Here is a 25,805-nt window from a genome sequence, read left to right as displayed (position 1 = left end):
TTTTTTTTTTTTTTTTTTTTTTTTTAACGTCTACAACAGGGTTAGAAAAAGGTTCTTGGAACATCGGGAAGAAACCATTACAATAGATCGAGTCTGCAGACAAGAAACATTTGTTTATGAGATGGTAAGTAAGAGTCTCATCTGTTTCACTCTTTTCTCTTATAACAGTAAACTGACATTGTTAGTAATGGTAGTATGGTAGTTTATCCTGGGTATGCTTAGTTGAAAACCAACTAGAGAAACTCCTTTGAATCTGGGAACTAGTGAGTGAAGAGGACCCTTAGAACTCAAGTGACCACATATTTGACTTTTTCAGATCTATGCCTTTATTCTTGCTTGGTTTTGTCTTGCTTTTGGTATTAGGCTAGATTTATGCCTTTTTACTACCCTATTTCTGGTCTTTCTGTTCTGCTCCTGATTTTGGTTTAACCACATTCTTTTTTTAATTTTATTTTTTTATTTATTTTTAAGATGGGGTTTCACTATGATGGCCAGGCTGGTCTTGAACTCCTAACCTCAGGCGATCCACCCACCTCGGCCTACCAAAGTGCTAGGATTACAGGCGTGAGTCACCACGCCCGGCCTAACCACATTCTTAATCCTTATCTGTGATCTCTTGTGTAAAACTCTGGGAAATTTTAAGATGATGACTGTTAAGGAATTAGGAACTAGTAGACACGATGGATCCAGAATCAATGCTCTGGGCACTGTGCTGGCACTTGATCATGCATAAGCGCACCTATTGTCTCTCCCATTTATTTTACTTTTATTGTGGTAAAATTTACGTAACATAAAATTTACCATTTTGATCATTTTAAAGTGTTCAATTAAGTGGCAGTAAGTACATTCACAATGCTATATGATCATCACCACTATTTCCAGAACTTTTTCATCATCCCAAACAAATTCTATACCTATTAAGCAATAACTCACCAGTTTTCCCTCCTGCAGCTCCTGGTAACCTCTATTCTACTTTCTTTCTCTATGAATTTGCCTATTCTAGATATCTCATGTAAGCAGAATGCTTTTTTTGTGTGTATCGGTTTTTTGTTTTTTTTTTTTTTAAAGACAGAGTCTTGCTGCGTCACCCAGGCTGGAGTGCTATGGTGCAATCTCAGCTCACTGCAGTCTCCGCCTCCCAGGTTCAAGCAGTTCTCCTGCCTCAGCCTTCCAGGCGGCTGGGATTATAGGCGCCCGCCACCATGGCTGGCTAATTTTTGTATTTTTAGTAGAGACAGAGTTTCATCATGTTGGCCAGGCTGATCTTGAACGCTTGACCTCAAGCAATCTGCCCACTTCGACCTCCCAAAGTTCTGAGATTATAGCCATGAACCATGGCACCCAGCCTATGGCATATTTTACATAGCATAATGTTGTATAGATTCATCCATATTGTAGCATGTATTAGAACTTCATTCATTCCTCTTTATGGCTGAATAATATCTATTGTATGGATATACCATATTTTGTTCTGTTCATCTGTTTATCTGTTGATGGATATTTGGGTTGTTTCCATCTTTTGGCTATTGTGAATAATGCTGCTATGAAAATTAGTATAAAAATATCTTTTTTTTTTTTGGAGAGACTGTCTTGCTTTGTTGCCCAGGGTAGAGTGCAGTGACATAATCTCAGCTCACCACAACCTCCACCTCCCAAGTTCAAGCATTTCTTCTGCCTCAGCTCCCCAATAGCTGGGATTACAGGCATATGCCACCATGCCCGGCTAATTTTTGTATTTTTAGTAGAGATGGGGTTTCACATGTTGGCCAGGCTGGTCTCAAATTCACGACCTTGTGATCCTCCTGCCTCGGCCTCCTAAAGTGCTGGGATTACAGGTATGATCCACTGCGCCCAGCCTACAAATATCTTTTTAAGTCCTTTTTCAATTACTTTGCTTCTGCACCTAGGAGTGGAATTGATGGGTTGTATGGTTAATAATGAGAAACCTGTTTTCCATAGCGACTACACCATTTTACATCCCCATTAGTAATGCTTGAAGGTTCCAATTTCTCCATGTACTTGTGAACACTTATTTTCTAGTTTTTTTTTTTTTTTTTTTTTTTTTTAGTAGTAGCCATCCTAGTGGGCATGAAGTGATATCTCGTGATTTTGATTTGCATTTCCCTAATAACTAGTGATGCTGAACATCTTCTTATTTGGTTTTTGGCTGTCTGTATATTTTTTTTGAAAAGGTCTATTGAAGTATTTTGCCCATTTTCTGTTTTTTTTTTGAGACGGAGTCTCCCTCTGTCCCCAGGTTGGAGTGCAGTGGCATGATCTCGGCTTACTGCAACCTCCGCCTTCCAGGCTCAAGCAATTCTCCTGCCTCAGCCTCCCGAGTAGCTGGGACTACAGGCGCGTCCTACCACGCCTGGCTAATTTTGTATATTTTTAGTAGAGATGGGGTTTCACCATGTTAGCCAGGATGGTCTCCATCATCTGAACTCATGATCCACCCGCCTCGGCCTTCCAAAGTGCTGGGATTACAGGCATGAGCCACCAGTCCCGGCCTTGCCTAATTTCAAGTTGGGTTGTTTATCCTGTTAAGTTATAAGAGCTCTTGGCTGAGTGTGGTGGCTCATGCCTATAATCCCAGCACTTTGGGAGGCCAGCCCGGCCAAAAAAGAATAAAAAAGTGTTCTTTGTATATTCTGGATACTAGACCCTTACCGTATATATAATTTAAAAATATTTTCTCTCATTCTGTGTATTGTCCTTTAACTTACTTTTTTTTGTTGTTTTTTGTTTTTTTTGAGACGGAGTTTTACTCTTGTTGCCCAGGCTGCAGTGCAATGGTGTTATCTCAGCTCACCACAACCTCCACCTCCCAGGTTCAACTGATTCTCCTGCCTCTGCCTCCCAAGTAGCTGGGATTACAGGCATCCACCGCCATGCCTGGCTAATGTTTGTATTTTTTTCTTTTTTGAAACAGGGTCTCGCTCTGTTGCCCAAGCTGGAGTGCAGTGGCACGATCTCGGCTCCCTGCAGCCTCTGCCTCTCGGGTTCAAGCGATTCTCCTGCCTCAGCTTCCAAATAGCTGGGATTACAGGCACCCGCCACTATGCCCAGCTAATTTTTGTATTTCAAGTACAAATGGGGTTTCACCATGATAGTCAGGCCAGTCTCCAACCCCTGACCTCAGGTAATCTGCCCACTTCAGCCTCCCAAAGTGCTGGGATTAACAGGCTTGAGCCACTGCGCCTGGCCAATTTTTGTATTTTTAGTAGAGACGGGTTCACCGTGTTGGCCAGGCTGGTCTCAAACTCCTGACCTCAGGTGATCCACCCTTCTCGGCCTCCCAAAGTGCTGGGAATACAACTGTGAGCCACCTCACCCGGCCTTTTTACTTTCTTGATACTGTCATTGGATATATAAGTGTTTTTAAATTTGATGAAGCCTAGTTTATCTTTTTTCTTTGGTTGTCCTTGCTTTTGATGTCATACTTAAAACTTTGCCAAATGAAGCATCATGAAGCTTTTCCCATATGTTTTCTTCTAGGAGTTTTATAGCTTTAGCTCATAAGTTCAAGTCTTTGTTCCATTTTGAGTTTGTTTGTTTGTTTGTTTGTTTGTTTATTTATTTATTTATTTATTTTGAGATGGAATCTTTCTCTTGTCACCCAGGCTGGAGTGCAGTGGCACGATCTCAGCTCACTGCAGCCTCCGCCTTCCGGGTTCAAGCTGTTCTCCTGCCTCAGCCTCCTGAGTACCTGGGATTACAGGCGCCTGCCACCACACCCGGCTAATTTTTCTATTTTTGGTAGACAGGGTTTTACCATGTTAGCCAGGCTGGTCTCAAACTCCTGACCTCATGATCCGCCCACCTTGGCTTCCCAAAGTGCCAGGCTTACAGGTGTGAGCCACTGCTCCTGGCCCAGGTTGATTTTTATATATGATGTAAGGCAAGGGTTTGACTTCATTCTTTTGCATGTAGATATCTATTTTTTTCAGGCTGTCCTTTCCCTAGTGAATGATCTTGGTACTTTTGTCTAAAGTCAGTTGACCATATAAGTTCCATTGTTAGTTTCTGTTGGTCTGGATGTCTATTCTAACCTAGAACTGCACTGTTTTGATTACTTTGGCTTTGTAGTAAATTTTGAAATCAGGGAGTATGAGTCCTCCAAATTTGTTTTTGTTTTTCAAGATTGTTTTGACTATTCAGGGGCCCTTCAAATTCCATATGAATTTTAGGTGGATGTTTCTGTTTTTGAAATAAATGCCACTGGAATTTTGTTAGGGATTGCACTGAACCTGTAGATTACTTTGGGGAGTATTGATATTCTTAGTGATATTAAGTCTTCCAATCCATGATGAGATTTCTTTACATTTATTTAGATCTTTAATTTCTTTCAGCAGTGTTTTATACTTTTTATGTACCACAAGCCTTTCACATCCTTGGTTAAATTTATCCCTAAATATTTTATTCTTTTGAATGCTATTGTAAATGAAACTATTTTCTTAATTCCTTTTTTTTTTTATTTGAGACAGCCTTGCTCTGTCGCCCAGGCTGGAGTGCAGTGGCGTGATCTCAGCTCACTCCAACCTTCGTCTTCCAGGTTCAAGCAATTCTCGTGCATTAGCCCTCCTGAGTAGCTGGGATCTCAGGCACCCATCACCATGCCTAGCTAATTTTTGTATTTTTAGTATAAACGGAATTTCACCCTGTTGTCCAGGGTGGTCTTAAACTCCTGAACTTATGATCTACCTGCCTTGGCCTCCCAAAGTGCTGGGATTACAGGTGTGAACCAGTGTGCCTGGCTGTTTTCTTAATTTCTTTTTCAAATTGTTCATTACTAGTATATAGAAACACAATTCATTTTTGTGTATTGATTTTGTATTCTGCACCTTTGCTGAATTTGTTGATTAGCTCCTTTTTTGTGTGTGTATATGGATGGATTTTTAAAAATTTTTTTCTTTTCTTTTTTTTTTTCTTTGCATGCACTTAGAGCATATATGGATGGATTCTTTAGGATTTTGTGTATGTTACGAATATGTAATCTGTAGAGATAACTTTATTTCTTCATTTCTAATTTCGCCTACCTCCCTTCTTCCTTCCTTCTCTGTCTACAACTTCTAGTACTTTGTGGTATAAGAATGTCAAAAGTACACATCCCTTTCTTGTTGCTGATGATAGGGGAAAAGTTTTTAATCTTTCACCATTGAGTATGATATTAGCTGTGGGCTTTTCTTTTTAAACTGAGTCTCACTCTGTTGCCAGACTAGAGTGCAGTGGTGTGATCTCGGCTCACCACAACCTCTGCCTTGCAGGTTCAAGCAGTTCTCCTGCCTCAGCCTCCCGAGTAGCAGGGCCTACAGGTGCGTGCCACCACGCCCAGCTAATTTTTAAAAATTTTTATTATTATTTTTTGAGACAGATTCTCTTACATCCCAGCTGGAGTGAAATGGCACGATTCTCCTGCCTCAGCCTCCTGAGTAGCTGTTACAGGCACCTGCCCCCACGCTCAGCTAAGTTTTTGTATTTTTAGTAGAGGGGGGTTTCATTATGTTGGCCAGGCTGGTCTCAAACTCCTGACCTCGTGATCCACCTGCCTCAGCCTCCCAAAGTGCTAGGATTACAGGCATGAGCCACCGCACCCGGCTGCAGCTAATTTTTGTATTTTTAGTAGAGGTGCGGTTTCACCCTGTTGGCCAGGATGGTCTTGATCTCTTGACCTTGTGATCTGCCTGGCTCAGCCTCCCAAAGTGCTGGGATTACAGGCGAGAGCCACCGCTCCTGGCCAGCTGTGGCCTTTTCTTATATGGCTTTTATCTGGCTGTGGAAATTCCCTTCTGGTCCTATTTTATTTAGTGTTTTTGTCATGAAAGGGTGTTAGATTTTGTCAAATGCTTTTCTTTGTCAATTGAGGTGATGATCTGTTTTTTTTTCCTCATCATTCCATTAGTGTGGTGTATTATATTGATTGACTTGCTAATGTTAAATTACCCTGGCATTTTGAGGATAAACAAATCCTACTTGGTTGTGGGATTCAATAAAAATTTTAATCATAAAAAGTATCTTTTCTTGTAACTGAAGGACATTAGAAATCAACAGAAGGAAAATTGGAAAATTCACAAAAACAACACATTTGACAATATCCTTTTAATATACTGCTGAATCTACTTTGCTAGTATTTTGTTGAGATTATTGCATACCTATTTATAAAGGGATATTGGCCTGTAGTTTTCCTGTAGTGTCTTTGTCTCACTGTGGTGTCAAGATAATGCTGGTTTCATAGAATGAGTTAGAAAGTGTTTACTCCTTTTCAGATTTTCTGAAAGAGTTTGAGAAACTCTGGTATTAATTATTCTTTTAATGTTTGGTAGAATTTACCAGTGAAGTCATCTTGGTCTGGGCTTTTCTTTGTTGGACGGTTTTTCATTGCTGATTCAACCTCTTTCCTTGTTATATGTCTATTTAGATTTTTGTTTCTTGTTGAATCAGTTTTGAGTTTGTATGTTTCCAGGAATTTGTCCCTTTCATCTAGGTTATTCAATTTCTTGGCAAACAGCAGTTCATAGTTTTCTAAACTCTTTTTTTTCCCGTAAAATCAATAGTAATGCCTCCACTTTTATTTCTCATTTTAGTAATTTGAGTCTTCTTTTTTCTCAATCAGTGCAGTAAAAGTTTGTCAAAGTTGATGTTTTCAAGGAACCAGCTTTTGTTTTTATTGATTTTTCTGTATTTTTCTATTCTGTTTCATTTATATCTCCACTCATCTTTATAATTTCCATTTTTTGCTAGCTTTGGGTTTAGTTTATTCTTTTTTAATTCCTTATATAGTTATTGAGATTGTTCTTTTTATATAAAGTTATATAGCCATAACTTTTTAAAATCACTGTTTTTACTGCATCTTCCTAAGTTTCACGTGCTGTGATTTTGTCAAGCGTGTGTGTTAAATTTCCATATATTTGTGAATTTTCCAATTTTCCTCCTGTTATTGATTTCTAACATCATTACTTTAATTTTAGATTTGTTGGTTTATCCTGGAGAATGATTCATATGCACTTGAGAAGAACCTGTATTCAGCTGTTGTTGAATGGAGAGTTCTTTGTTAGGTCTAACTGTTATGTCTAATTGTTCTAGTTGTTCAAGCCTCCTTTTTCTTTTTTATCTGTCTGTCTATCTATCTAACTATCCATCTATTTTTTGAGATGGAGTCTGGCTTTGTCACCCAGGCTAGAGTGCAGTAGCACAATCTCGGCTCACTGCAACCTCTGCCTCCAGATTTAAGCAATTCTCCTGCCTCAGCCTCCCTAGTAGCTGGGACTATAGGTGCATGCCACCGTGCCAGGCTCATTTTTTGTATTTTTAGTAGAGATGGGATTTCATTGTGTTAGCCGGGATGGTCTCGATCTCCTGACCTCAGGTGATCCGCCCACCTCGGCCTCCCAAAGTGCTGGGATTACAGGTGTGAGCCACCGTGTCCGGCCACCTCCTGTTTATTGGTCTTCTGTCTAGTTGTTCTACCCGTTATGAAGAGTGGGTATTAAAGTCTCCAACTATTACTGTAGAACTGTTTCTTCAATTCTGTTGGCTTTTGCTTCATTTATTTTATTTATTTTTTTGAGACAGGGTCTTGCCCTCTTGCCCAGGCTGGAGTGCAGTGGTGCTATTACTGCGCATTGCTGCCTTAACCTCCTGGGCTCAAGTTATTCTCCTATCTCTGCCTACTGAGTAGATAGTACTATAAGCGTGCTCTACCATGCTGAGCTAATTTTTTGTATTTTTTGTAGAGATGGGGTTTTGCCATATTGCCCAGGCTGGTCTGGAACTCTTGGACTCAAGAGATATGCCCACCTTGGTCTCCTATGCTTCTTAGATTTTAGAGTTCTGTTGGCTGTATATAAGTTTATAATTGTATATATCTTCTTGCTGGATGGCATCTTTTGTCTATTAAAACCTTCAAAGATTTTTTTTTTTTTAGAGATGGGGTCTTGCTATGTTCCCCAGGCTGGCCTCAAACTCTTAGGCTCAAGTGATTCTCCAGCATCAGCTTTGTGATAGCTGGGACTACAAACAAATGCCAGAACATTTTGTTTTTTTGTAACTTAAGGTTTTTAATTTCTTTTAGCCTTGGCAACTTTTTGAGACAGAGTCTCACTCTGTTGCCAAGGCTTGAGTGCAGTGTCCCGATAACAACTCACTGGACCCTCTGCCTTCCAGGTTCAAGTGATTTTGTGCCTCAGCCTCCCAAGTAGCTGGGACTACAGGCGCCCACACCTAGCTGACTTTTGTATTTTTGTAGAGGCAAGGTTTCACCATGTTGGCCAGGCTCGCCTGGAACTCTTAACCTCAAGTGATCGCCTGCCTTGGTCTCTCAAACTACTGGGATTACAGGTGTGAGCCACTGCGCTCAGCCAGGATTACAATTAAATCTTAAAATTAAAACAACTTACCTTTTTTTTTTTTGGATGGGGTCTCTCTTTATTGCTCAGGCTGGAATGCAGTAGCGTGATCTCGGCTCACTGCAACCTTCACCTCTTGGGTTTAAGGGATTCTCCTGCCTCAGCCTCCCAAGTAGCTGAGACTACAGGTGCCCGCCACCATGCCTAGCTAATTTTTGTAAGTTTAGTAGAGACAGGGTTTCACCATATTGGCCAGGCTGGTCTCAAACTCCTGACCTTGTGATCCACCTGACTTAGACTCCCAAAGTGCTGGGATTATAGGCGTGAGCCACCATGCCTGGCAACAACTTACTTTTAAATATACAGACAGTCCTCAATCTACTGTGGTTTGACTTAGGATGTTTCGACTTTATGATGGGTTTATTGGGGTCTTAAATGCATTTTCCACTTGTGATGTTATTAATTTGTGGGGTTTATTGAGGCATAATCCCATCATTATTGAGCGTTTATGTCAGTTTTGTTTCTATAGTATTCAGACACTGCTTCCACATCTTTGTCTGTCCCTCTTTGGGTTGTCACAGATTATGGCTTTATATATTGTGTTTCCATTAACATAACTTTATAAGTATTGTTTAATCTATTTAGTTTGCAGTCATATAGGAAAAACAGAAAAATCCTAGAGGAGTGAGTTACAAACCAAAAGTACAATAATACTGGCTTCTATATTTACCTATGTAGTTATCTTTAGCAGTATTGTTTACTTCTTCTTATGGCTTCAAATTACTGTCTACTGTCTTTTCCTTTCAGCCTGAAAAATCCTCATTAGCATTTCTTACAGATCAGGTCTACTGGTAGTAATGAATTCCCCTAGCTTTTGTTTATCTGAAAATATCTTAATTTCTCTTTCATTCCTGAAGGATTTTGCCAAATATGGAATTCTTGGTTGACAGTTTTGTTTTTGTTTTTTTTCTTTCATGGATTTAAATATGTCATCCAGAAAGGAAAAACAAAAGTAAAAAAATTTAAAAGCTGAACACGGTGGTGGGTTTCCATAGTCTCAGTTACTCAGAAGGCTGAGGCAGAAGGAATACTTGAGCCCAAGAGTTTGAAGCCAACTGAGGCTACATAGGGAGACCCTGCCAATTGATCGATTGATCGATAGATTGATTGATTGATTAAAAAAATCAGTCAGTGTCCATCTGCCCATTCTTTGGTTTTTTACCTCCATGTTTTCTGATGAGAAAACTGCTATTATTCTTACTGAGAAATCTGATTTTCTTTAGGTGTTTGTGGTTTCGTTTAGCTGATTGAACACATTTTTAAAGTTGATACTTAATGACTGTACAAATTTCTGGGGTACTCATTGAGCACAGTTAAGTCAGTTGATTTAACATCTTTCTTTGTTGAATGGACTTTTATTTATATGTGAACCTAGCTATTGCCTGTAGCAATAATTAATTGACATCTTTGACTAGTAATTCCAATGTCTGGGCTTCCTCAGGGTTGGTTTTGTTAAATTCTTATTTTCCTGTGAATTGGCCATACTTTTGTGTGTTTTATATATTTTTGTTGAGAAGTAGACATTCTGGGTATATTATTTCTTTTGCACAGCTGGAGCTGCCTATGACTTTTCCAAACAATACTATTACAGCATTTGTATTACTTGTTGGATGTGGTCACTGATGTGTTTCTGTTTCATTATCTCTGTGGTCAGTCAGCAATCTGACAAGGATTTCCTTAAATATCTGGCTCCAAAAAGAAAAAAAGCATCTTGTCTGTAAGTCTTCCAATACAGATGCTGCTAGGGGAGGCTGCTGCCACCAAGAAAGTTCAAACCAACACACATATCTAGGCCAGGTACTCAGCATCGCCAGACCAACCAAAACATATAGTCACCACTTCTTAGAGAACAGGTCCCCACTGCCTGCCTTGACACCAGCCTCTCCAGGAATTTGGGCTGCTGTCTCTTCTGCAGAGGGATAAAGGAGTGGGGGTGGTAGTTGACTTGCACAGAGTGCTTACTTAACAAAAAGCAGCAACTTCTCCCTTCATCAAACACTCCCCTGATTGTTCTAAGTGTCCTATCAGGTTTCAGAGTTCTAAAATAGTTTATTCTAGTCTCTCATTCCAGCTTTCCGTTGCTTCTCTGATAGAGGGACTGAGCCCTGGAGCTGCCCACTGTCTTTTGTGACATCATTCCCACTTACTTTTAAAACATCATGCATCTAAACCAGTTCACCCTGGCCCCTATTTTATATTAATTCAGCACATATAAAAGATTTATAATATATTAAAGATGTGATGGTGTTATAAAAAGCGTGGGGTTTAAAGCCAAACAAATCTGTATTTGCACCCTAACTCTTTGTCATGACCTTGAGTAAATCACTGAACCTCTGAGCTTTATCTGTAAAATAGCTTTTATAAGAGTATTTGATAAGGAATATAAAAATGTAACTGGAAATGACAGTGTTATACCAACATTAGTTGATATTTCCTGTTTGACTCAGTACCACACATCTTATTAGATGCATTATGTACACATTCCCAGCAATAGTTTTGTAAAGTTAAGTATTTTCTGGTTTTGTTTGTTTATTTAAAGAAGATGAAACTAAAGCTTAGAGATGTTTTAACAATTTTCCTGAAGTATAGTTAGGCATCACACCCAGGACTTGCTGATAGCCGCTGTAACACACTGCATCTTATCTGAGTTACACTATCTGCTTTCAGAGTCTCTTTTTCTTTTTCCAGGAGTCACATGCCATGGGAAAAAAGCCTGAAAATCCAGCAGACATGATAGAGGAAGGGGAGCTTATCCTATCTGTGAATATCTTGTACCCTGTTATATTTCATAAGGTAAGTAGTAAAACCTTTTGCATTTGTGGGTAATAGTAACTTTTGTAAAAGTGTTTATTTGAAGAGTCATATTCCTATGCTTACATTAAAAGTAAATGTTCTGGGCATGGTGGCTCACGCCTGTAATCCCAGCACTTTGGGAGGCCAAGGTGGGCAGATCACTTGAGGTCAGGAGTTTGAGACCAACCTGGGTAACATAGTGAGACCTTGTCTCTCTAAAAATCAAAAAAATTAGCTAGGCATGGAGGTGCACACCTGTACTCCCAAGTACTTGGGAGGCTGAGGTGGGAGGATCACTTGAGCCTAGGAATTTAAGGTTGCAAGCAAGCTCTGATTGCACCACTGAACTCTAGCCTAGAAGACAGAGTGAGACCCTATCTAATAAATGCAAGCATATGCTACATATCTGACATCTTATTTTTAGAGTTGACAATCTATAATTTTGTGTCATCTCTTCTAATAAGTAATATTGGAAATAAGGTCAAATTTCAAATGATGTCTCTATCCAGTAGGATTACAGGTATAGTATTAATATATATGCTTGATTTCTGCACTGGAAGCAATTGAAGGTATATGTAAATCTATAATGATTCTAGTTCTACAAATTCTTGAGGGATTTTTTTTTTTTTTTTTTTTTTTTTTTTGCAGAATAGGTGACTAATAGAGGAGTGGAGTGACCTACATTCACTAATTTAGAATACTTGGGAAGTTATTGAACTCACCAGAGACAGCTCTTCTTTGATGAAAATACAGAAAGTTATTAAGTGAAGGGTATCCACGAATCCCTTAGGAGAAAGAACTCTTTCCTAGCCCAGAGTGTGTATATTCTTAATTCCCTAAATAGATGTGTCATAAACTCTGATAAGTTATAATTGAAATACTAATATATATAAATTGCACTTAAGAATAAATAGGCTTGGCCGGGTGCAGTGGCTCAAGCCTGTAATCCCAGCACTTTGGGAGGCCGAGGCAGGTGGATCACAAGGTCAAGAGATCGATACCATCCTGGTCAACATGGTGAAACCCCGTCTCTACTAAAAATACAAAAAATTAGCTGGGCATGGTGGCACATGCCTGTAATCCCAGCTACTCAGGAGGCTGAGGCAGGAGAATGCCTGAACCCAGGAGGCGGAGGTTGCAGTGAGCCGAGATCGCACCATTGCACTCCAGCCTGGGTAACAAGAGCGAAACTCCGTCTGAAAAAAAAAAAGAATAAATAGGCTTGTACAAAGCATCTGGGATGTAGTTAGTACTAATTACCTTATTTGATTAAGATCTCAAATTACTGGCCAAGTGCAATGGCCCATACCTATAGTCTCAGCACCCTTGGAAGGCTGAGGTGGGCTGATCACTTGAGCTCAGGAGTTTGAGACCAACCTGAGCAACATGGCAAAACCTCATCTCTACAAAAAAATACAAAAATTAGCTAGGCATGGTGGTGGGTTCCTGTAGTCCCAGCTACTAGGGAGGATTCCTTGAGCTGGGAGGTCAAGGCTGCAGTGAGCCAAGATCGTTACATAGCACTCCAGCCTAGGTGACAAAACAAGACTCTGTGCCCCACTGCCACCCCACTCCCAAAAAGAAAGATCCCAAATGACCAATCATAAAAACAAACCAAACCAAAGTAATTAATCTTTGGGTTTATAACCTTAGGTTACAGTATAGATTGCCTGACTTCAACGAAGTAACTCTTAGGAAATTTTAAGATTGTCTTGCTAGATGAAGTTAATACTCCAGTGGCTCTCAATGCTCATGTCAGTTTGGTATCATCTTGATTATAAACTTTAGTTTAAAATTTCCATGGCTAAGTATGTCATTTGTACCCATGGGATTTTTTTGTTTGTTTGTTTGTTTTTGGAGACAGGGCCTTGCTCCATTGCCCAGGCCAGAGTGCAGCAGTGCAGTCTCGGCTCACTGCAGCTTCGCTAAAGTAATCCTCCCACCTCAGCCACCCCAGTAGCTAGGACTACAAGCATGTATCACAGTGCCCAGTTAACTTTTAGATTTTTTGTAGAGATGGGGTTTAGCTTTGTTGCCCAGGTTGATCTCGAACTTCTAGGCTCAAGCAATCCCTCTGCCCCAGCCTCCCAAAGTGCTGGGATTACAGGTGTGAGCACTGTGCTTGGCCATTGCACGGGGTTCTAATTTATGGAGGTGACGGAGTGATGACGTGGAGAGGCTATGATGCCATTGAAAGAAGATTTTTATTACATTTCCTTAGAGGAAGGAAGGGGCATACCATGTAGGGCCATAGGAAGCAGCACCATTCTGTCAGGAGGTGGAAAGGGGAGAGAGGAGGGCATAGATCACAGTTTTTTGGGGGGTTTCTGTGGGAAAGACAAGATAGGGAAGTCTTCGTAAACAGTTGAGGATTGGCTAGTTGGAATAATTCCAGTAGGTTTGGGGGCAGAGGAACTGTCTGTTGTAGCCTGATGCTTGGTCCTGGGTGGATTGAGGTTAGTGGAATACCAGGGGAAATAGTGGATTGGTGTGTGAGGGTTAGATAAAGGAGGTGGTTTCAGAGTGGCTCCGGATCACAGGGGAGATGTAAACAATGTTGACCATTAGTTTGGCCCTGTAATTATTGGATGTGAAAATACAGAGCACCAACTTATGGGGACAATTTAAACTTTAGAAAACCAGCAATTTAATTTTGATCTAGTCATGACAGGATTTGTAGTTTTATTGCTTTGTCTCTAAGTGAACACTTATTTATTCTTTGACTTTTAGCACAAAGAACACAAACCATACCAAACAATGCTGGTATTGGGCAGTCAAAAGCTCACAGAACTGAGGGATTCAATTTGCTGTGTCAGTGACCTCCAGATTGGTGGTGAATTCAGCAACACTCCTGACCAAGCCCCTGAGCACATCAGCAAAGTAAGGTGACTTCCTCCCATAAAACAAAAGGAAATAACAAGCTAAGAAAACAGTGATTACTCTAGCAGGTTCATACATGTCCTAATAAATCCTTTCTTCTCCTGTGGGATTTCATTAAGCTATTATACTATCTCATTCCTTCCCTTTATCACCGGAACTGTCAGTACTGTTTCCCTCACAGCAGATCCCAAGAGTGTTTCTCAAGTTTACAAGACAATAAACGACTAATATAGTTGCCTAAAACTGTAGATAATGACTTTTTTCAAATGAACATCCTAGCAATCAGTAGTTACTCTGGTAATAGGAGACTCTTAGATTATATTCTATTAATAACAAGTAATTTCTTATACAAATTATTCCATTTATATGCTGAGATAAGGAAAGTTGTTTGTTTGTTTATTTTGAGACAGACTCTCACTCTGTTGCCCAGGCTGGAGTGCAGTGGTGCGATCACAGCTCACTGTGACCTTTGCCTCCTGGATTCAAGCCATTCTTGTGCCTCAGCCTCCCAAGTAGCTGAGATTACAGGTGTGCGCCACCATGGCCTGGTTAATTTTTGTGTTTTTAGTAGAGACAAGGTTTTGCTATGTTGGCCAGGCTGGTCTCAAACTTCTGGCCTCAAGCGATCCGCCTGCCCCAGCTTCCCATAATGCTGGGATTACGGGTTTGAGCCGCCGTGCCAGCCAGGAAAGCTTATTAGTGGATGACTTATGATTTAAACGGAAAACATTTTTGTTCTTTTAGAATTCACCTTGTAATTAATAATTATGCCAAAAGATATTAAGTTGCTTAAATCACCTAAGATGAAGCTCTATGGAAATGTTTTGTAAAAATACAATTATATATATTAAAGTTTGTTTTGTTTCCAAAATAAGTCAATAGTTACTTTTTTTTTTTGAGACAGGGTCTCACTCTGTCACCCAGGCTGGAGTGCAGTGGGTCTATCTTGGCTCACTGCAACCTCCCCCTCCCGGATTCAAGCAATTCTTCTGCCCTCAGCCTCCCGAGTAGCTGGGATTACAGGTGTCTGCCACCATGTCCGGCTAATTTTTGTATTTTTGGCAGAGACGGGGTTTCACCATATTGGCCCGGCTAGTCTTGAACTCCTGACCTTGTGATCCACCCTCCTCAGCCTCCCAAAGTGCTGGGATTACAGGCGTGAGCCACCGCACCTGGCTAATAATTACTTTTTTCGAACCTTTATTTTGGACCCTGCTTACTTACCTTTTTGAGGATGAAGAGTATATCAAGTGGCAGATTTTGTATTGTAGCAGCTAGGCATGTGACATGAAGTACATTATATGTTTTACTTTCCATAACCTGTGAGGAAGGGAAGGGCTTTACTCACGTTTTACGTGAGAAAACAGAGGGTCAGTGACATTCAGTGACTGGTCCAAGAAGAAACAACATAGCCAATCTTGCAAGAGTGCCTGATGCGAACACAAGATGCTCTGTAAGTGGGGTATTGAAGACTAAAAAGAAAAATAGAAGCTTCAAAAAAGTAGGTGAAAACTTAAAATATTAGGGCAAAATTATTGTAGTACCTGAAACATATATCTCCTATACATAAATTGCTTTTTATACTCACCACAATCCTGTAAGACATTGTGGCAGATATTATTATTCTCATTTTACAGATGAGGAAACAGGTCTGAGAAGTGATTGCTACATTCCCGAATCACAAAGCTAGTAAGTGGTAGGTTAAGGAAAAGAACTCAGGTCTTCTGACCCTCATCCAGGGGTCCGTTTCTAAATACATGGTGAGTTTAACAGTGCTTCTCAATTCTGGTTGCATATTTTTCTCCAGAGAGCTTTGGAAAAATATGATCCCCAAAGATTCTTAACTAATGAGTCTGAGTTGACACTTGGTGTTTGGTGTTTTTGTAATTTGATTTTGCAGTCAGTATTGAGAGCCACTCCTTTGATAGAAACTCTGGTAAAATTAGTTAAGAAACTTTGAAGGTTCAGACCAGTTGTGCTACAGCTATGGTACCTGGGGCAAGACTGCTTGAGTAAAAACAGAAATTCAGATTCTGTCTGCCTAAGAGCTATTGAAAATATAAAGAAAGAAATACGAAAAATGCTAGAAAAACATAACTTGATGATCATTGTTATCACTGGGGAAACATTAAAAATAGGACTTTGTTTAGTTTTTAGTTCTAGTATCCAACACAACTTAGGGCTGTGTATGTGTACAGTAAAATAATGTGTATTTGATTTCTAATTGGGTTCCTTTCATGAATCTCAGGAGAATATGCACATTTAAATCAAACGTGGTGACTAAAACTGCAATAGGGTAAAATTGAAAGTAGTAACAGTTTTTGTAACACGTATTAGTGTGATTTTATGATATATAAATTTTAAATTAACACTTATAGCAATGTCATAATTGCTAATAGTTGACTTTCTCTCAATACCATCTGTTTTCTTACAGGACCTATACAAATCAGCCTTTTTTTATTTTGAAGGAACATTTTACAATGATAAAAGATACCCAGAATGCAGAGATTTGAGCAGGTATAGTTTCCAAAAATCTTCTCAAAGTCTTTCTTATTTCTAGTTATCAAAGTAGCAATATCTCCACAAATCCTATTATTGGGCTATTAAGGATCTTTACTGAGGAATTACTGATAAATCTTGTCTTGAGCATTATATACATGCAAAAAAAATTAGCTAGGCACAGTAGTCCCAGCCACTCAGGAGGCTGAGGCTGGAGACTCTTTTCAGGCCAAGAGTTCAAGGCTATATAGCATGCTATAATCTTGCCTGTGAATACTCACTGCACTCCAGCCTGGATAATATAGCAAGACTCTGTCTCTTAAAAAAAAAAAAAATTAAACCCCATTAACAGGCATTATTAGTCTCTGGCCTTTATATACAGGTAATAGTGGTAAATTAACCTTTCACTATTTTTTCTGCTTATCCAGTATTTACTATTGTTTGCCCTAGGTGATGGTGATATATATGTTGCTTAAGTACACACATAGGAAAAATCTATATCTAAGCTCATTTTAATGAGACCATACTTTCATTATGAAGCTGGAGTACAGGGGCATGACCTCGTCTCACTGCAACTTCCACCTCCTGGGTCAAGCCATTCTCATGCCTCAGCCTCCCAAGTAGCTGAGATTACAGGGGTGTGCCACCATGCCCGGCTAATTTTTGTGTTTTTAGTGGAGATGGGGATTTTGACACTAACAGTTCAAACCTGTTGGTTTCAGCATTTCTTTTCTTTTCTTTTTTTTGAGGCAGAGTTTCGCTCATAGCCTAAGCTGGAATGCAATAGCATAATCTCAGCTCACCGCAACCTCTGCCTCCCAGGTTCAAGAGCCTCCTGCCTCAGCCTCCCGAGTAGCTGAGATTGCAGACATGCACCACCATGCCTGGCTAATTTTGTATTTTTAGTAGACACAGGGTTTCTCCGGGTTGGTCAGGCTAATCTTGAACTCCCGACCTCAGGAGGCCTTGGCCTCCCGCAGTGCTGGGTTTACAGGCATGAGCCACCTCGCCTGGCCTTGCATTTCTTTATACTGTATATCACTGAGGGTCCCAATAAGCTGCTTATGTGGGTTATAACTATCAATATTTATAATATTAAAAATTGAAACTAAAAAATTTGAAATATTAAATCTCATTACATGCTAACATTTTGTGAAAAATATTTTTCAAAACACAACAATGAATTGTGTTTTGAAAATGCATTGATTATACATCTTGCTGAAATGAAATGTATTGTTATACATTTTGCATTTAAGCTAAAGTGGTACACATCATGTAGCCTGCAGAAAACTGGTCCATCATGAAAGGATAAGAGTTGAAAGGGCAGATAACATCTTAGTATTATTGTGAAGATAATTTTGACCTCAAGGACCATACTTTGAGAACTGCTGCTCTAGTAGTCTAAGAAAAATTCAGCATCCTAATCCCAACATGTGTCAGACATTTTGGTCTTCATCTCAAGATGGCAACTGTCCAGTTAGTTGGGTGAGCTAGGTTAATGTGAATTACTGCAATCACAAACCGCTTTCTGTAATTCTTAAGTTTTTGTTGAAAATGATGTATATTTGCCTTTTCTCCCCTCAGAACTATCATTGAGTGGTCAGAGTCCCATGATAGAGGCTATGGAAAGTTTCAGACTGCCAAAATGGAAGATTTTACCTTCAACGACTTATGTATTAAGCTGGGTTTTCCTTATTTATACTGCCATCAGGGAGACTGTGAACATGTCATTGTCATTACTGACATAAGGTAGGTGGCAACACTTAGGACATTTTGCTACTTTTAAAATTTTTCTTTTACAAAAGCACAGATAGTTTTTTTAAAAAATAAGAGGAGTAAAAGTAATGATTGTTGCAGCTTGGCCTGGGAGCAGCAAAAATAGTGTTTTCTTTCCATGCAGTGACCAACTCTTTAGGAAAAATCTGGAAGAAATACTTTACTATTAGATGGCTAAAAATTGTGTTAATACTTTAAAAATCATCTCTATTTTGTATTAAACAGCCATTATTCAGGTAGTTGTTATCTATTTGCATATAACATTGCAACTTTATTTTTAGGTTTGTCTTTCTGCCAAAATTTGAAGGAGATAAAAGGGAATTGGAGGAAAAGAAGACTAATTCTAATATTTGACAAATATGAAGTCTTAATCTTTTTATAAAGGTTTAAATTGGGAAGGAGATAGTCTAAAATGAGATTTGGGGATGAATTGTAAATTTTGGACAGTTAATAGCTCTATTGCATGAATAAGGTGATTCATTTCCTCTTTATTTAGGAAATCTCAGTTTAAGAAGGAATGCTATGTACGAATAAACCCTGCTCCATTGCTGGTTTGATTCCTTATGAGAGACCATTTAAAGTTTTTTGTGGAAACAGTAACATACCCAATATACCCATGTTTGACCAGTAATTACTGGTATTAATTAGTAATTTATCATACCAATAATAGAAACTGATGCCTGCCAGGCGCAGTGGCTCACGCCTTTAATCCCAGCACTTTGGGAGACTAAGGTGGGCACGTTGCTGGAGTCCAGGAGTTCTAGACCAGCCTGGACAACATGGTGAAACTGTTTCTACCAAAAATTAGTTGGGCATGGTGGTATGGTGCCTGTAATCCCAGCTACTGAGGCTAAAACATGAGGATTGCTTGAGACCAGGGTGTCAAGGCTGCAGTGAGCTGTGATCGTGCCATTGTGTTCCAGCCTGGGTGACAGAGTAAGACCTTGTCTCAAAAAAAAAAAAAAAAGCCCGGGGGAAGGAGGAAAGGAGGGAAGAAGGAAGGGAGAGAGGGCGGGAGGGAAGGAGGGAAGGAGGGAGAAAGATCCAGGGTCTGGAGCCAAAAGCATATAGAACTCAAGAAGGATATCTGGGAAGAAAATAAAACTGGTAGGCTCCCAGTTGTTCACTGTTGTGTCAGAAAATAGGGAAGTGAATTCGTGACAGATACATTTAAAATGTAAACAGGAGAGAATTAATAGCTAGAAAACAAAATCTTGTCCAATAAAAGTCAACTGTGTGGCTTAGGTAGAAGTAGCACTAATTCTTCATAAATTAAATATCTGTTTAACCAAAATTATAGTAGTTCTATGGGGAGAAATTGAGGAGCTAAATTCTAAAGAAACAATTAAGAATGGAAAACAGTTGCCCCTAGGGAAGAAGAATGGGGAAGCAAGAGTCAAAAGAGTATATAAACCTTGGATTTATATGACTTTAAAATTATAGACAGTACATTTATGTCTCTGATGTCATTAAAATTTTATATAAGCAGGCTGGCACAGTGGGTCATGCCTATAATCCCAGCACTTTGGGAGGCCAAGGCAGGCATATTACTTGAGGTCAGGAGTTCAAGACCAGCCTGGCCAACATGGTGAAACCCTGTCTCTACTAAAAATACAAAAATTAGCTGGGTGTGGTGGCGGGTGCCTGTAGTTCCAGCTACTCGGGAGAGTGAGGTACGAGAATCGCTTGAACCCGGGAAGCAGAAGTTGCAGTGAGCGTAGATTGTGCCACTGCACTCCAGCCTGGGCAACAGAGCAAGACTCTGTCTCAAAATAAAAAAAAAAAAAAAAATTGGCTGGGCGCAGTGGCTCACGCCTGTAATCCCAGCACCTTGGGAGGCCAAGGCAGGCAGATCACGAGGTCAAGAGATCGAGACCATCCTGGCCAACATGGTGAAACCCCGTCTCTACTAAAAAAATACAAAAATTAGCTGGGCATGGTGGTGCATACCTGTAGTCCCAGCTACTCGGGAGGTTGAGGCAGGAGAATTGCTTGAACCCGGGAGGCGGAGGTTGCAGTGAGCCGAGATCATGCCACCACTGCACTCCAGCCTGGCACCTGGCGACAAAGCAAGACTCTGTCTCAAAAAAAAAAAGAAAGAAAAAAAAATTACATATGCTGTTCTGCCTGCTCTTCCATTCAAATGTGGGAAAATGTGCCATCCTTGTAATAAACATAAGATGGAAGGCAATCCCTATTCTCTCTGATGGTCTTATTTTCCGAACATTTCTTTTTTTTCTTTTTTTTTTTTCCTGAGATAGAGTTTTGCTCTGTTGCCCAGGCTGGAGTACAGTGGCACACTCTTGGCTCACTGCCACCTCGGCCTCCCAGATTCAAGCAATTCACATCTCTCGGCCTCCCAAGTAACTGGGATTACAGGCACGCACCACCGTGTCCAGCTAATTTTTGTATTTTTAGTAGGGACGGGGTTTCACCATGCTGGCCAGGCAGGTCTTGAACTCCTGACCTTAGGTGATCTGCCCGCCTCAGCCTCCCAAGGTGCTAGGATTACAGGCGTGAGCCACTGTGCCTGGCCTTTTCCATATATTTCTTATGGAACATCTCTATAAACAACATGATTCCAAGACTGAAGGATAAAAACATGACCCTTAAACTCACAGTAACTTCTTGATACAGTAATCAACAAAAGAAACATAATCTGTTTGAATGTCAAAGAAAAGGCACTTTACACATTTTTTTAAAGGAATTTGGGAAGTCTAAGGAAAGAAAACCTTGCTTAATCCAAAATGCTCTTGGAGAAAGTATTTTGTGGAACACAGTTTGGTCAAACATAGCATAAAAAGTAATCTAGCAATGTCTTGAAAGGAAAAATTCAAAATACCTATTTTCCTAATACTCAGGTGCAGATCTATTTAATAGCGCATAAAAATTTGTCACTTACTGTTTATCACTGTAATATCTTTATTTTCCCATGAACAAAAGGCTTGTGCATCATGATGACTGCTTGGATAGGACACTGTATCCCCTCCTTATCAAGAAGCACTGGCTATGGACCAGAAAATGTTTTGTTTGTAAAATGTATACAGCTAGGTGAGTGATAATGTATTTTTTTTTAATCTGAGAAATGGTAGTTTTATTTTGACTTTTGGTATTTATTTTCCATTCTGCATCTAAGAATTTTTGCACTTTAGTTTATAAATATGAAGTATTATCTAGTAGGGAAGTGCCACAAAATCAAAAACAGTTGAGTGAGTTAAAACTAACATTGTTAAACAGTAAGGAAATATTATATGTACACAAGTCCAGGGGTAGGCCAAATTTCAGGCTTCTAAAATGTATACAGCTAAATGAATAAAAGGTACTAGTGTTAAGCAAAGCACGGATTCTCTGATAGAATGCATTCAAGAAATTCTCTATACAATAACTCCCTCTTAGAGGGTCACAGTGTACATTACCATAAAGGGATTTGGGAAGTCTAAAGAAAGAAAACCTTGTTTAAGCCAAAATGCTCAGGGAGCCATGTTCTTTCTGCCTCTTGTCTACATAGTTTACATAATCAGCTTCATCCCCCAGCTTCTCAACTTAAAAAAATACCATAGCATATGAAGTTAAAATATAGTTTTATAAAATTTTTTACTTTATGCAATTCTACATATTTAGATTATTAGGCATTTCTTACTGTGGGTCAAAAAAAAAAGATCGTTGCTTTTGGAGGCTGAGGTGGGAGGACTGCTTGAGGCCAGGAGACCAGCCTGGAAAACATAGCAATAACATCTCTATAAAATAACATCTGGAAGCCACTCAGAGGAAAGAGAATTTATTACAGGTTGAGCATTCCAAATCCAAGAATCAGAAATCTAAAACCGGAAAGTTTTTGAATGCCAACATATGATACTCAAATGATCATTGGAGCATTTTGGATTTCAGATTCTCAGTTTTGGAATGTTCAACCAGTAAGTATATGCATAATATATTCAAACATCTGAAGAAAATTGAAATACTTCTTTCTGGTCCCAAGCATTTCAGACAAACGATACTCAACCTGTATCTTCAGTTTGTTTTGCCCTCCCGCAATATTCTTTTCTAAAAGATCAGTAGGAAACTTGATTAATCAGATTAAAGTGAAAATAATGTTAAAAGCAAACATTTCATGAGATGCAGAATTCAAACATGCTGTATAGTAGCATCTTCATGCTATTCAGCATTTTGGTCGAATAATGTTGCCCATATTGTTCTTTGCATATATTTCATATTGTAACATAATCTTGAGTTCTAGAGGTAAAAGAGTTGTAGTTTTCAAATTAACCAGGACTCATTTATCAGTTAAGAAGGTAAATTAAGCAAAAGTATATCAGATCTATAGCATCTAATTTTGTTATGGTTTTTCAAAATGGTCTGTTAGAAGAAAATGACCATATTCATACTTGGAGGATAGGTATGTCATGGCAAATGTGTCATGCTTTAAAATAGATTTATATTCTTCCTTTAAGGATATTACAAAGAGACAGCATTCTGCAATGTTTTTTTTTTCTGAGACAGAGTTTCGATCTTGTTGCCCAGGCTGGAGTGCAATGGCGCAACCTCAGCTCACCACAACCTCCACCTCCTGAGTTCAAGCGATTCTTCTGCTTCAGCCTCCCAAGTAGCTGGGATTACAGGCATGAACCATTACACATGGCTAATTTTGTATTTTTTTAAATAGCGACAGGGTTTCTCCATGTTGGTCAGGCTGGTCTTGAACTCCCGACCTCAGGTGATCTGCCCGCCTCAGCCTCCCAAAGTGCTGGGATTACAGGTGTGAGCCACCACACCCAGCCTCTGGAATGTTTCTTAAAGTTCGATGGCCTTTTGCTTTGTAGAGAAAGTATTGGTGGTGATGTATTTCTGTCTGTAAACAAAATTATTTAGAGGATTATTATGCATTAATAACAGACTGATAAGAAAATAGTGGGAATGTTATATTTACATATTACTACAGTTCATAAAGCATGTTAAGATATGGAAAATTTGATTGTAATGATGTACTTCTTTTTTTAAAAACTACAGATGGGTGACGAACAATGACAGTTTTGCACCAGAGGACCCATGTTTCTTTTGTGATGTTTGCTTCCGAATGCTCCACTATGATTCAGAAGGCAACAAACTGGGGGAATTCCTTGCTTATCCTTATGTTGATCCTGGAACCTTTAATTAAGAATAGCTACACACACAGAAGTACCCCCTCATGAAGTAACTGTTCCCTTGGATGGTTACCTTATTTCTAAGAAACGCCACTGAGGAACAGGATCCACTTTGAACAGTCTGTTAAAGCTACCAAAAAAATGTCCAAATCACAGATATTCTTATAATGATTGTATTTAAATGTTAATAACATATTAATTTCATATTTATTCCGAAGTGTATTTTTTCAGTGCTTTTCACCCATTTTGAGTTATTTAAGTTGTATTACTTTATGTAGTTTGGCTATAAATCCTTTGTCAGTCACACATATTCTTTGACTCAATCCATGCCTTCCCTATTCATCTCTGTCCAGTGTTTTTTGCTAAGGACAGAATTAATGATACATCAAGTAGTAGAAGTGTTCAGAAAATTCTCTGAAGAATATGAGAGCTACACCTCCTACCATGAGGCTTCCAAGGTAAAGATCCTTCAAACATCTTTTCAAAATGGAAATTAGGGAAAATAATAATAATGAATTATTTACGAGTAAGGCAAAATTAATAGCATTGAGCTTATTTATTTATTTTGAGATGAAGTCTTGCTCGTCACCCAGGCTGGAGTGCAATGGCGCAATCTCGGCTCACTGCAACCTCTGCCTCCTGGGTTCCAGCAATTCTCCTGCCTTAGCCTCCCAAGTAGCTGGGATTACAGGTGCCTGCTACCATGCCCAGCTGATTTTTGTATTTTCAGTAGAGATGGGGTTTCACCATATTGGCCAGGCTGGTCTTGAACTCCTGACAGCCTCCCACCTCAGCCTCCCAAAGTGCTGAGATTACAGGCATGAGCCACCGTGCCTGGCCGCTTTGGGGTAATTTATAGTGTGCTGTTTAGTAATGTTAGGTTTTGTTTTGAAGGAAACTAGGTACACAGACGTGTTAGTAAGACTATGTGAATAATTAATGTGAAAAGATCTTGAGTTTGTACTCATAACTCCTGAAATAACATTAACTTGAAGCTTTATTTCTTGATAAAAGCTTTATGAATGCTATGAGTTGAAAATATGTCAATTTAATACCATGATTTAAAAAACAATAGCAGATTTCACATGACTATGAGGACATGGAAAAATCAAGATGTTAATTGATTGCGAGCTCTGGCTCACTTATTCTTCAGTAATGGTACTACTGGATAGATACTAATATTCTATAAGCAAAAAAGAAAAGTTTTTCTGGTCCATGTCTTCCATTCTTCTGGTCCCCATACTTTAATAATCCTAGTTGTTCTCATCTTATTCTGAGAAAAAAAAAAAAAAAATTTTAAACTTTTTTTTTTGAAATAGGGTACTCTTGTCACCTAAGCTGGAGTGCAGTGGTGTGATCTTGGCTCCCTAGGCTCAGGTGATCCTCCCACCTTAGCCTCCCGAGTAGCTGAGACCACAGGCACATGCTACCATGCTGGGCTAATTTTTTTATTTCCTATAGAGACAGGGTTTCACCATGTGCCCAGGATAGTCTCGAACTCCTGACATTAAGTGATCCACCCACCTTGGCCTCCCAGAGTGCTGGGATTACAGGCATGAGTCATAGCACCCAGCAAAAGAAACTTTTTATTCTCAGGTCTAGACCATCAGATAAATTTATAGCTATCTATATTCAAATACTTTCTGGAAACCTTTATGGATGGAAAATCTAATACTGTTTAAAAAACTTTTAGGAATACTGTAGATTTTAAATGCATCATTTAAAATAAATTTTTCTCTCTCCTAGGTTGTATTTAAATTTGACTATCTGGATGGCTATGAACAGACATTTATCATATAAATGGAAAACTGACGAAACCTATAAGCCTATATGTTTAAAAGATTGACAGTGAAGTATGTTTTATGGACTTAAATGCCACATATCCAGTTAAGTCCATGGCTTGGAGATGACAAGCACTTGTTTCTGGTATGTCTAGTGCTCTCATTCATTGATTCAGTCCATACACAGATCAGTATAGAGAACTCAGAGGCTGAGTTGTACCTAAATTTTTACTTTCTTGTATAAAACAGTGCTAAATTGAGCATATTGGTAACTGCCAGCAAATCATAAAGATAAATATTTACCCAACCCCAAAATTCCACAGGTAAAAGTTTTGATTCCTTTTTAATACTGCATTCCTTATAGGTCTTACATGAATATGCAAGGACATTTTATTCATTTTCATTTCATACTGTCAAAACACCAAACTCCAGAACGTTAATTATTGCCATAATGCATTATTCTGTGTGTAGTGTCAATTCATTTTAGTGGACAAAGAAGAAATATGCCAGTTAAAACATTTCTGCTACTG

The 25,805-nt window shown here is 39.2% G+C and overlaps 1 protein-coding gene across 2 annotated transcripts in view; it reads left to right on the top strand.

Moving 5' to 3' along the window:
* SNAPC3 (small nuclear RNA activating complex polypeptide 3) overlaps nt 1–25,798 on the top strand; it is a 41,093-nt gene extending 15,295 nt beyond the window's left edge. The window contains exons 3-10 of one of the 2 annotated variants that reach the window (XM_032300150.1): nt 40–124; nt 11,094–11,198; nt 13,929–14,078; nt 16,513–16,595; nt 18,162–18,326; nt 21,297–21,404; nt 23,361–23,952; nt 25,241–25,798. In XM_032300150.1, coding sequence (XP_032156041.1) covers nt 40–124; nt 11,094–11,198; nt 13,929–14,078; nt 16,513–16,595; nt 18,162–18,326; nt 21,297–21,404; nt 23,361–23,508 — 844 coding nt within the window. In that variant the 3' untranslated portion in view covers nt 23,509–23,952; nt 25,241–25,798. Of the gene's footprint in view, nt 1–39; nt 125–11,093; nt 11,199–13,928; nt 14,079–16,512; nt 16,596–18,161; nt 18,327–21,296; nt 21,405–23,360; nt 23,953–25,240 lie in introns of those variants that run through there. The other variant, XM_032300151.1, reaches the window with a different exon arrangement.
* The last annotated feature ends 7 nt before the right edge of the window (nt 25,799–25,805 follow it).

The sequence above is a fragment of the Sapajus apella genome, unplaced genomic scaffold (assembly GCF_009761245.1).
Source record: "Sapajus apella isolate SASKATOON/1434 unplaced genomic scaffold, GSC_monkey_1.0 scaffold42, whole genome shotgun sequence".
Classification (NCBI taxonomy): Eukaryota; Metazoa; Chordata; class Mammalia; order Primates; family Cebidae; genus Sapajus; species Sapajus apella.
This window is presented reverse-complemented; position numbering and strand designations above follow the sequence as displayed.